A 12,444-nucleotide genomic window follows, 5' to 3' on the forward strand; every position below is an offset into this window, starting at 1 on the left:
AATTTCTCCTTTTAGAAACACCGTCCCTGCATTCTAGCAAGACTTTGGAGATAGTTTGCTAAATGCCTTCCAGAAAGTTCTGGGTGCTTCTGGAGGCATTTGAGGCAGAGTAGGTAGAATGTTTTCCCATCAGGCGAGCTTGCTATCTTCCCAGATAGCAACACTGTAGTCTTTAGAACTTGAAAGACTTGTCTTATCTTGCCTGTTAGTCATGCAGCTTAAGCGGGACTAGGTTCCAGAAATCCCATACATGCTCTCCCTCCTCTTGCTTCATTCACGCCCCTCCCCACGCGCCCTCCCCTCGGCCCCCGCTCTTTCCCGCTCGGCGGCCTGGCCTATGGCAAACGCCAAGAATTAATTAGGGGCGGGGATCAAGGAGCGGCTGTCAGGAGGTCGCCATATTTCTGTACGGCCCAGAGGCAGCCCGAGCAGTCGCCGGGTCGGTAGAGGTGCTGACAGGGCGGAGCCGCCGCTTGGCTCAGCCGGCCTCACTCCTCCCGCCCGGGACAGGTGGCTGGAGCGCGCCCCGCCTCCGCCAGCTGCGAGTGGGAGCCAGGGAGGGCCGGTCCCGGACGGTCGCCGCCAGCTGCGAGTGGGAGTGAGCAAGGGCTAGTCCTGGACCGCCGGGCCAGGGGTCCGGCGGCAGCAGACGGGTACCCTGGCGGCCAAAAAAATGCTCCTGTACCGAGGGGCCCCCGCCGGTCCTGGCGCGCCGGGCTGCGGGCTGGCCCGGCCCGGCGGCGGCCCGCAGGCCTTCGGGATCCGCCTGAGCACGGTAGGTCCGGGGCCCGAGGGGGCGGACGCGCGCGCGGGACCCTGGGCTGCGGGGGGCGCGCGGGGGGCGCGCGGGGAGGGCCCGGCGGGCCGAGGCCTCACGCGGGACGGGACCTTCTCTCGCCCCCAGATGAGCCCCCGCTACCTCCAGAGCAACTCCAGCAGCCACACGCGACCCTTCAGTGCCATCGCGGAGCTGCTAGGTGAGTGGCGAGGGCGGGCCCGGCAGTGTTCGCCCGAGGCAGTGGTGCCAGCGTGGTGCCGCGGACGCGAGAGGAATGCGCAGAGCCGCGCGGGGCGGGCCGGGGCTGGGGTGGGGGCCTCGGAACCGGCCCCGGCTCTGCAGGCGGAGGAGGGGGATGGCTCTCTCCCAGGAACTGGGTTCCGCTCATAAAACGGAGGAAACGAGGTGTGTCCGAAGCGTTAAAGACACCAGTATGTTTTTTCTCGCGCTCGTGATGTTCGGGCACTTTAGGATAGCTTAGTTAGTAGTCAAAAGGAGATGCATAAAAACCTCAGGCCCCGAGGCAGCTGGGCTCAGCAGCGGCTGGCGACCGACGGAGGATGCCCAGCTAGCAAAGGGGCGTTGTAGAGGACCGAGGCGGGTCCTGGGGAAAGGTCTGGAAAGCGGAGTTCCTTAACTTTTGAGACAAGAAAGTTAGGAATGATGGGACATCTCTTAAGAGATGACACGAGTGCATTTGGCTCCCTGCTACTGCGGAGGGCTGGGTCCGTGGTCCACGAGCGCCCTCACACCGCTGGAATGAATATTGAGTACTTAACCTCTCGCTCCACCGGTGTTTGCTTTTCAAGTGTTTTCAGTTGATCCCTTCAAGCTAAGTACACCAATTTTTGCAGTAGTGTGCTACTGTGTGGAAAGCAAAGAAGAACTACAGTCTTGCACAAAATGCAGCACCATACAGGGCGCATTATACATGCTTTGAAAATCGAAAGAAGGAAGAAGTATTTATGGACAAGGTTGCACAGAACAAACTCTTGAAAATGTTTTCAAAGCTCCCCAAATGAACCCCAGTCTCTTAAGCAATCGCTGTGGCCATGTCATGAGAGTTATCTTGGGTAAGAAGTCAATGGGTAGCAGGAGACTTAGTTGGAAGGTTGATAAGAATGATAGAGACCTTTGATGATTAACCTTAACACGGAATGCTTTACAATATGTATAATTTAATTAGAAGGTGAAAGGCAAAAAGTGGAATTGATACGTTTGGAACCCTAGAGCAGAGGGACTGTATCTTTGAGGTTTGGTACTGTGCCTTGGGGCTGTGCACTGAACCTCTGCAGAATGGAATACAATCCAAGTTAAGTATGTAATTTGCAAGAAAGACTGCAAGGGAGCAAAAAATAATGATTTACATAGTGGGGAATGGGAAACCGAAATGTATTGTTCTCTCATGGTTGGCACGGTGCAGAATGTGATATACCTGTGCTATGCTTACTGTACTTTCCAGGTGATTTAATGAGTTTTAAATTTGTAATTTTGAATATTTGTGATTTTGGCCGTAAGCATTACCTTAAAGAACCTAAGTCAGATCTAAGATGTCCAGTATGAGAGCAAATATGTGTATGTATTATGCACACACATGCATGCATACATGTATACAAACACAGATTTTAAGACCAAATAACAACTATTTGTGAAAATATTAGCAATAGGGAAAAGAGAGAGCGAAGTGTTAACTGGCAATCCAAAGCTTTCATTTTGGGTTTTCCTTCAATCATTTTATCCACTTAGGCATTAATTTTCTAGTGAATCATTCATTTGGTAAATATTTATTGAGCACCCACTGTGTGCAAGGCCACTGTGGTAGGCACAAAAATGAATATAACACAGATTCACTCTTCTAGTAGGGGAGATAAAACATGTACAGAAGGTTTATGCTTTGTATAACAACAAAATAGAAAACGATATATAAACAAAGATAAAAACAAGTGCTGTGGGAGTTCAGAGGAAGGAGGAATGGCTTCCAGTTTATCAGGAAGAGGAAGGTTAGGAAATGCTTTGTAGAGGAGGTGACATTTAAACTGAGATTTGAAGGATTGGGACATGTGGATATGGGTGGGGAGGAATTCCAGGCAAAAGGAACAACTGCTTGAACAAAGGCATGAAGAATATTTAGTGGAGTTTAATTAGAGCATGGGGTTCACAAATAGTAAAAACGATAGGTACTTAAAAAGTTTACAAACAGCTTTCACAAATAACTTTTTAACATTACCCTTTGAGGTAAACATTTACTTTCATCCTGCAGATGAAGAAAAAGAGGTTCAGAAAATTTAATTGACTTTTCCAAGGTTACGTGTATACTAAATAGCAGATCCAGGACTCAAACACAGGCCTTTTTACTCCAGATACTAAGTAAGGATGAGGTTATAAAGGTTATCTGGAATCAGGATGTGACTGGGAGGCTTCAGTATTTTGCTTTTTAGCCTGAAGTTTTCTGAGCAGGGGAATGTCATGATCAGAGCTGTGTATCAGGAAAGTCAATCTTGCAGCAGTGTATAAAAATGAAGGAGAGAGAGATTCAGACTTATATGACTAGTTAGGAGGTTATTGCAATAATCCAGATGAGGGGAAATAAACTCTATAAGAGACTGACAATGGAAATAGAGTAAATAGGATATGAGAGAGTCTAGGGATGTATAGGGTAAAGGAGAGGGAGGGATAAGAAAAGTACTTAAATTTCAAATTTGTGGTCTCTTCAGTGCTAACCTTGTGTGTGTTTGGAATAGGCTTGTGACAAAAGGTGATAACTTTACCTTTAGGCAGGAATACTTTTAGATACCTGTAGGATTTCTGTAGGACAGTAGCTCCACCCTTGGCAATCTTTCATGTAGCCACCTGTAGGCCATCCTTCTGGAACAGGGGAGGATGGGAGCCTTGTGATGCTATGAAACAGAAAAGGATGAGAGGCTTGTGAAGCACTACCTCAAAGCCATCTCCCACTTGCCATCTTATCTCTCCTGGGAGGCTATCATGGAATAGTTTCTCATTGCCTCCTAGATTCTGATGAGACACGAGAGCAAGGGGAAGGTAGAGATGGGGTCCTCCCACCAAGGGATAGCACGAGCTAAGTTAGCAGAGAGAAAACTCCTTGTGATTTGGTAGCACATGGGATTGTGTGGCCAGGTTAGGGAATGAAGACACCCCAGCATCTGATAGCACAATTCTCACCTAACTGGTGGGCAGGGAGAGAGGAGTAAGGGTTCTTTCATTGCGCTACCTGTTCATTGGCTGGATGGTCCGGGTTAGGAGAGAAGATAGATTTTCTGGGATCCAATAGCATTTGCCATGTATTAGTAAATGTTTGGAGGGTTAAGCAGCAAGAAGTAGGATTGAAACCAGCCTCCAGATCGGTGCCTTGTTATCATAAGTTCATTTATTGAGGCCAGCCTTGTTATTATTGTAATTTCATTTGCTGAGACCGAATGAAAGGCCATGTAAAACTGAAAGTAAGTACAAAACCGTGCTTGCTGGTGCCTCTCTACTGATCTCTCTTTCCCTACTGCTCCAGCTGACCCTGGCCTCTTGCATGCCCCCTCCCCCTTGTATTCCATGAGCTTTCAGCCAAGGAGATAAAATGTTGAGCTGCTCCTGGCAGCTGCCTTGTAACTCCTGAAGTGCCTGTGTTAAAACCATTTGGTGTGTTCCTGTAAAAAAAAAAAAAAAAAAAAAAAAAAAAAAAAAAAAGGTACCTAGTAAAGTTTGGGCAAAATTGCAGTAAAGAGGAAAAGAATTGAGGTGATATTGTGAGAGGCCTTTGAGCTGATTCGTTGAATGCACTGTTGGGTAAACATGTAGTTGCAGTAGATAGGTGTTACGTGTTTGAATCGTGAATGTTCACAAATTGTTAGAAAAAAATCCCTCTATGTCCAGAGTTTTCAGTGTATAAATGATGTCCAGTTGATTGGCAAGTTGTATCATCAGTCACAGTGCCTTTGGTTGTCTGCCAGCAGGAGTGTCTGATCAGTCCCAACACAATTCATGGCCTGCTTGCCGAGTAAAGGTTCTTGAAACAGTGTAGGCAGCTAAGTAATGCTGAATCCTTTAGTCAGTTAAAGAAAAATATTGCTGCCTCTTACAAAGTAAAGAACTACATTTCTGATAAAGCCGCCATTACATGACAGACTTGTAACTCCTGCCAAAACTTAGCCCACTTGTCTTGCCACATTATATGGGCCCTAGGCCCCCCACCTGGTCCTTAAAGCTTGACTATATCATCCATCAACAGAAGAATGGATAAAGAAAGTGTGGTATATAGACACAATGGAATACTGCTTAGCCATAAAAAGAAGGAAATATTGTCATTTGCAGCAACATGGATAAACTTGAAGGACATTATGTTAAATGAAATAAGCCAGGCACAGAAGGCAAACTGAGTGGAATGTTCTAACTTCTATGTGGAAACTGAAAAAGTACTAAGTAGCAGATCCAGGATGCAAACACAGGTCTTTTTACTGGAAATACCCAGTAGGGAATGAGGTTAAAAAGGTCATCTGGGATCAGGTTTTGACTGGAAGGCTCCGGTGTTTGGCTTTTTAGCCTGAAGTTTTCTGAGCAGAGGAATGTCATGATCAGAGCTGTGCTTCAGGAAAGTTAATCTTCAGCAGTGTATAAAATTGAAAGGGAGATATATGGATTTATAAGAGTAGTTAGGGCCGGGCGCGGTGGCTCACGTCTGTAATCCCAGCACTTTGGGAGGCCGAGGCAGGCGGATCACAGAGTCAGGAGATCAAGACCATCCTGGCTAACACGGTGAAACCCCCTCTCTACTGAAAATACAAAATATTAGCCAGGCGTGGTGGCGGGCACCTGTAGTCCCAGCTACTCGGGAGGCTGAGGCAGGAGAATGGCATGAACCCGGGAGGTGGAGCTTGCAGTGAGCCGAGATTGCACCACTGCACTCCAGCCTGGGCGACAGAGCCAGATTCCACCTCAAAAAAAAAAAAAAAAAAAAAGGTAGTTAGGAGGTTATTGCAATAAGCTTAGAAGTAGAGAGTGGAATAGTAGTTACTAAAGGCTGGGAAGGGTGGGAGGGGGTATAGCTAGAGGTTGGTTAATGACTACAGAATTACAACTAAGATAAAAGAAATAAGTTCTAGTGTTTTATAGCACTGTAGAATGGCTATAATTAATAACAATTAACTGTATATTTTCAAATAGCTAGAAGAATAGATTTTGAATATTCCCAACAAAAGAAGTGATAAATGTTTGAGGTAATGAATATGCTAATTATCCTGATTTGATCATTACACATTGTATAAGTGTATCAAAACATCACATTGTATTCTATAAATATGTACAACTATTATGTGAATTTAAAAAATAATAAAAAAAAAAAAGTGGCTGCTACTCATATGAAATAAACTTTCCCTTAGGGCCTTGTGAATAAAAAAAAAAAAAAGATTGACTATACCAGGCCTCTTAATCCCCTTCTGGGACTATTGGTGATGCCCTACTGCTGTTAAGACTTTTTCCACTTACAGTCAGTGACAGTTTTATCAGTGACTCTGGCAATACCATTGTGGCCCTTGAAATTAATCTGTATTTTGTTTTATTTAATGAACATTCCACATATCCAAGTGACTGTAACTGATATTGTTAATTGTATTATTAAAAAAATGGGTGTTTTGCATGTTTGTAATACTTCTCTTGATTGTAAGGGGTGTTCCCGGGAAGAAATGACATGATTTGATCAGTGGTAATGGAACAAGTATATGGCCAGGACTTGACCTGGCTGTCTCAGCTTAGCTTTTTGGTATCACTAAAGCAGTATAGGATACCAGGGAAAGGGAAGAGGGTGGAAGGCAAGGACTCTGTCTCGCTCAAAGAGCTTAGTAGAGACAGGAACGATTAAGGAACCTATCCAACAGATTGTATAAACTGCCCCTCAGTTGTGGCTAGTGAGCCACATTTGTCAGTGATTGACAATTATGTAAACTGGTACCTGTGGTAAAAACATGTGGCAACTAGACAGTGGCACCCCTGGGGTTGTGAATGTGACACAATTGTTAGACTATGGCAATTTTTGATGTCTTTGGAGTCTTTTGTTTGTTTGTTTGTTTGTTTTTTTGAGATGAAGTCTCACTCTGTTGCCCAGGTTAGAGTGCCGTGGCGCGATCTCGGCTCACTGCCAGCTCTGCCTCCCAGGTTCACGCCGTTCTCCTGCCTCAGCCTCCCGAGTAGCTGGGACTACAGGCTCCTGCCACCATGCCTGGCTAAATTTTTGTATTTTTAGTAGAGACGGAGTTTCACCGTGTTAGCCAGGATGGTCTTGATCTCTTGACCTTGTGATCCGCCCACCTTGGCCTCCCAAAGTGCTGGGATTACAGGTGTGAGCTACCACGCCTGGCCTGGAGTCTTAAATAATTAACTCATTGTGAAGACATAAATCAGGAGGAATCGTGAACCTATGTATTTTTTCTACTTTGATTCTATGTTCTACATTTCCTGAGAGGATGGACAGCCTTGCCTTTAAAACTATTACAAAATACCGAAGCAAAAATCACTCCTTTTAAGTATGCTTGCTACCATCACTGAGATCTAGGCAGGCAATTAAGGCTTTTGGTTTTAAACTCTAACCCTTTCAGTGCCTCTTAGGCTATAAACAGGAATGGCAGTACTATCTGTGTTCTTTAACAGAGGAGGTGATGTAAGAAAGAAGAAAATAAAATGATCACAAATAAACTGCAATGTGTGTAATATGCATCAACTTTTACCAAAATTGCTCATTCAGCTTTTCTCCGTAACCACTCTTTACTGTATGTGTATATAAACAATAAAGGGGCTAAAAGGCAAGAAGAAGTAATAAGACAAAAATGGAGCAAAATGCATTTTATATGGGAGTAGTTATTAATACTTTTTTCCAAAGACCCTGAAGTTTGAAGTGGAAAGGCAGATTGCAGATCGCTCATGTGAAATCTGGAAATCAGCTTTAGAACTCAATCTGCCATCATCTCTTTTGTTCTCTGTAATTTAGTAAGTGCACTACCATTAATGCTCCCTGATACCTTCTCGAACATCCAAATGAGGGAGGGAAAGGACATTTTCTATGTCTTGGAGTCACTGAACTAGAGATTTTGATACAATATTGGAAAAGGGGATCTAATATCACAGATTTTTACCTTTTGCAGATAATGCTGTAGATCCAGATGTATCTGCCAGGACGGTCTTTATAGATGTTGAGGAGGTCAAGAATAAATCTTGTTTGACCTTTACCGATGATGGATGTGGGATGACACCTCATAAACTACACCGAATGCTCAGGTAAAAATGTCTTCATTGGCTTTTTCTTGTCTTAAGCTCATGAACCCTATTTAAGGCTTCATAATTTTCATTAATATTTTGCTTTCCTTTTGTTTATTCAACAAATATTTATTAAGCATCTCTTATGTGCCAGGACACTGATTATGAAACAAATACTGTCCTGCCCTCACAGAGCTTTCAGCCTAGCTGGCAATTCAGACAATTAAGCAATAAACAGCTATAAGCATAATGATAAGAAGGTACAGAATGCTTGAGATGAGTCTTCAGGGGAACCCAATCTGATCCCAGAGGTTAGGAAAAGTATCCTAGACAAAATGATATTTAAGCTGAGATATAAGGGTGAGTACAGTTTAACCAGGTAAAGGGGCAGGGAGCAAGGGATGACAGTTCATGCAAAGAGAACAGCAAATATAAAGACCCAGAGGCCTTCACTGGTCCGAGACCTCCAATTTATATTAACCTAAACTCACTCTTAAATCAGAAGTATTGGAGTTGGAATGATTTATTGATTAGAACCATGAAGGTGCCTGGGTATAATCAAACCCCATGCAAGATAAATAGAAGGCATTCAGACACATATTCTTTAAAGGTTTTGCAGTAGAATCACAAACTTCGGAAAGTCTCCTTTCTAACTGTTGAAGCTGGTGCTAGATTTCTGTTGCCACTCTCAGTTCATTTAATCACTTTAAAACATTTGTAGTTGAGAACGTAAATTTATACTATATCATCTTCGCATATCACTCAGTGGAAGATGAGTGTTCCTTCAACTCCTTCCTTCTCTTTTCCTTTTTAGCAGATGAGGTTGATTACCCTCCCTGTGGCTTCCTGAACTAGAGTGTGTGAAGCACGAGTAACAATAGAGGAGTGCTGTGGAGGAGGGAAAGGGCTCCGAACTATAAAAATGGAAAATAAATTCATGTGGTTGTAGTTACCCTTGTAGGTATTCTAAATGAATTACTCTGTTTGTAGGGAAATCCCTTTGATCCATCAAAGAAACAGATATGAAATTTGGGCAAAGTAAGTGGTTGCGTTTTACCACTCAGCACTCTGTATACCTTGTGTGTCAGACCCTCCTAATTAGAAGACTATTTGAGGAAAACCTCTAAAAGTGAAACAAGAATTGTGACCAGTATGTTAGTGAAGGTAGAGAGTTGGCTCAATCCTTCAACTTATAATATCAGTTTTATATCCTGAAGCTAATATTATATATTAAGAATATATATATTATTATTATTAACATATATATATTTTGTTATTATATATTAAGAAAAATACAATTTTAGATGGGATGGAACCAAAGCATTTATATATTCAGTTCTGTGTGTACTAGTTGTTTTTTTTCCCCCTAAAATTACTTGTCTTCTTATTTTTTGAGACAGTCTCACTCCATCACCCAGGCTGGAGTGCCGTGGCGTGATCTCAGCTCACTGCAACCCCAGCCTCCTGGGTTCAAATGATTCTCATACGTCAACCTCCCGAGTAGCTGGGATTATAGGTGTGTGCCACCATGCCCGGCTAATAATTTTGTATTTTTAGTAGAGACAGGGTTTTGCCATGTTGTCCAGGCTGGTCTTGAGCTCCTGACCTCAAGTGATTCACCTGCCTCAAGCCTCCCAAAGTGCTGGGATCACAGGCGTGAACCACCGCACCCATCCAAAATTGCTTATCTTATTAATGATTCCGTCCCATCATACCTTATCCCATTGACATGGGTGTTGAGTAGTGGGCCCAGCAAATCTGATCTTCTTCCATTTTGTCTGTGGGACTACATCTGTGAAACTTGGTTAGAGTTATAAGGTAGAAAGGAGAAGAATGGTTTCAAAATAATTGCCACAGTTTTTGTTCCAGATTCATTCATTTATTCATTCAACAAATTTTTATTGAGCACCTGTGTGCAAGGCACTGGAGATAAAGTGGTGAATCAGATAGACATGATTCTTGGCTGACAGCTTAGTGAGAAAGAACAACATTGACTAGTAATATAACTAAATAGGCTATTCCACCCAGTGGTAAGTGCTATGAAGGTAGAGCACAGTTTCTTTGAGAGCATATAACAGGGATCTAATCTAGTCTAGAGAGTTAAAAAAAGGCTCCCCTGAAGAAATGACATTTGAATTGAAATATGAAGGATGAGTATCACCCATTCAAATTTTTTGTTCCCTCCCCAAGGAGCAAAATAGGCAGAAACTTTCTTAGCTGTAGAATTTTCCCTATCATACCAAATATGTTTCCCACCAATTTGAGCTGGGCAATTGTTCCTCCTATTTAAAAAATAATCTCAGGTATCTTCTAGCTGATTCAAGTTTGTTTATTTGTGATTGTATTTTGAAACAAACTTGAATCAGCTAGAAGATACCTTTTTTTTTAATTAAAAAAAATTATTTTTGACACGGAGTTTCACTCTTGTCCCCCAGGCTGGAGTGCAATGGCATGATCTTAGCTCACTGCAACCTCCACCTCCTGGGTTCACACACCTCTCCTGCCTCAGCCTCCCGAGTAGCTGGGATTATAGGCAGGTACAACCACGCCCAGCTAATTTTTGCATTTTTAGTAGAGACAGGGTTTCACCATGTTGGCCAGGCTGGTCTCAAACTCCTGACCCGAAGTGATCAGCCTGCCTTGGCCTCCCAAAGGGCTGAGATTACAGGCATGAGCCTCCATGCCTGGTGAAGATACCATTTATTTAAAAGAGATCATTTAAATCCAAGCATGGTGGATCATGTCTATAATTCTAGCATTTCCAAAGGCCAAGGCAGGCAGATCGCCTGAGTCCAGGAGTTTGATACCTGCCTGGGCAACACAGGGGGACCCCCTTCTTACAAAAAAAATACAAAAATTAGCTGAACATTTTGGCATGCATCTGCAGTCCCTGCTACTCAGAAGGCTGAGGTGGGAAGATCACTTGAACCCAGGAGGCGGAGGTTGCAGTGAGCTGAGACTGTGCCATTGTAATCCAGCTTGAGCAACAGAGGGAGACCTTGTCTCAAAAATAAATAAATAAATAAAAAATAAAAGATTATTTAGTCCAATCCTAACTTCTAGCGAAGGATTCTACATTTTTTTTTGGATGGAGTTTTGCTCTGTCGCCAGGCTGGAGTACAGTGGCGTGGTCTCGGCTCACTGCAACCTCCACCTCCTGGGTTCAAGCAATTCTCCTGCCTCAGGCTCCCGAGTAGCTGGGATTACAGGTGCATGCCACCACGCCCAGCTAATTTTTGCATTTTTAGTAGAGACGGGGTTTTACCATGTTGGCAGCTAGAATGGTCCCACCTCGGCCTCCCAAAATGCTGGGATTACAGACATGAGCCACCATGCCTAGCCGGAAGGATTCTGTTTTTTTTTTGTTTTTTTTTTTTTGTTTTTTTTGTTTTAAAGGAGTTTCACTCTTGTTGCCCAGGCTGAAGTGCAATGGTACGATCTTGGCTCACTGCAACCTCTGCCTCCTGGGTTCAAGTGATTCTCCTGCTTCAGCCTCCCAAGTAGCTGGGATTATAGGCATGTGCCACCATGCCTGGCTAATTTTGTATATTTAGTAGAGACAGGGTTTCACCATGTTGGTCAGCTGGTCTCAAACTCCCGACCTGAAGTGATCCACCCGCCTTGGCCTCCCAAAGTGCTGGGATTACAGGTGTGAGCCACCGTGCCTGGCGCTGTTTTTTATTTGAAGGCATATTACTTTTGTAATTGGAAAAAATAATAGAAGTAATTATGCAAATTTATTAAGCCTACAGAAGTTCTGTTTGACCTCTAACATTTGTTGTTACCCTGTCCACACTTTCCAACTCTTTATGCAATTCTGTTTTCAGACTGATAAAATAGTTGTGTAACTGTAGGAACAGTTTCTTCCATAAACATAGAATTTCATGAAAATCAAATTAAAAAGGAAAAACCTATTATTAAATTCCTTTAAGGTCCAAACTAATTATCTTTACCTTCTGGGGCTAGTGTGTGGATCAGTTAGTCTGTATATTCAGCTGCCTTTTTCAAGCAAGGTGAGAAACCGCTTTCAAAGTTCAAAGACTAAAAACAACCACAGAACCACAGAGGGTATTTGCTACCTGTGCTCAGAAGTGCACTTCCTAGCGGGTATATTCTTCTAAAACAATAGCTGGAGAATAACAGTCTGCTTAGCACGCTTTCATTCTTTTATATTACATATTAAATCACAAAAATACCTAGGAAATAGCAGTGCCTGCCTTTGTGCGCCCATGGATTTTGCCAAGGTTTGTTTCATTTCCCGGAGTCCTTATTTATTTATTTATTTATCTATTATTTTTCTTAACTTTTGTATTTGGTTTGGAGGTACACGTGAAGATTCGTTACATAGGTAAACACGTGTCACTGCAGAGTCCCAATTTAAATTTACCTCTCTGGATTCTGGATTCTTGACA

The 12,444-nt window shown here is 43.2% G+C and overlaps 1 protein-coding gene across 3 annotated transcripts in view; it reads left to right on the forward strand.

Annotated features, from left to right (window-relative positions):
* Positions 1–403: 403 nt before the first annotated feature.
* Positions 404–12,444, forward strand: part of MORC4 (MORC family CW-type zinc finger 4) — a 60,327-nt gene continuing 48,286 nt past the window's right edge. For 2 of the 3 annotated variants that reach the window (XM_007992476.3, XM_007992478.3), the window contains exons 1-3: positions 404–775; positions 905–977; positions 7,921–8,053. In XM_007992476.3, the coding sequence (XP_007990667.1) occupies positions 674–775; positions 905–977; positions 7,921–8,053 (308 nt within the window). In that variant the 5' untranslated portion in view covers positions 404–673. The remainder of the gene's footprint in view (positions 776–904; positions 978–7,920; positions 8,054–12,444) is intronic. The other variant, XM_073013491.1, reaches the window with a different exon arrangement.

The sequence above is a fragment of the Chlorocebus sabaeus genome, chromosome X, assembly GCF_047675955.1.
Source record: "Chlorocebus sabaeus isolate Y175 chromosome X, mChlSab1.0.hap1, whole genome shotgun sequence".
Lineage (NCBI taxonomy): Eukaryota > Metazoa > Chordata > Mammalia > Primates > Cercopithecidae > Chlorocebus > Chlorocebus sabaeus.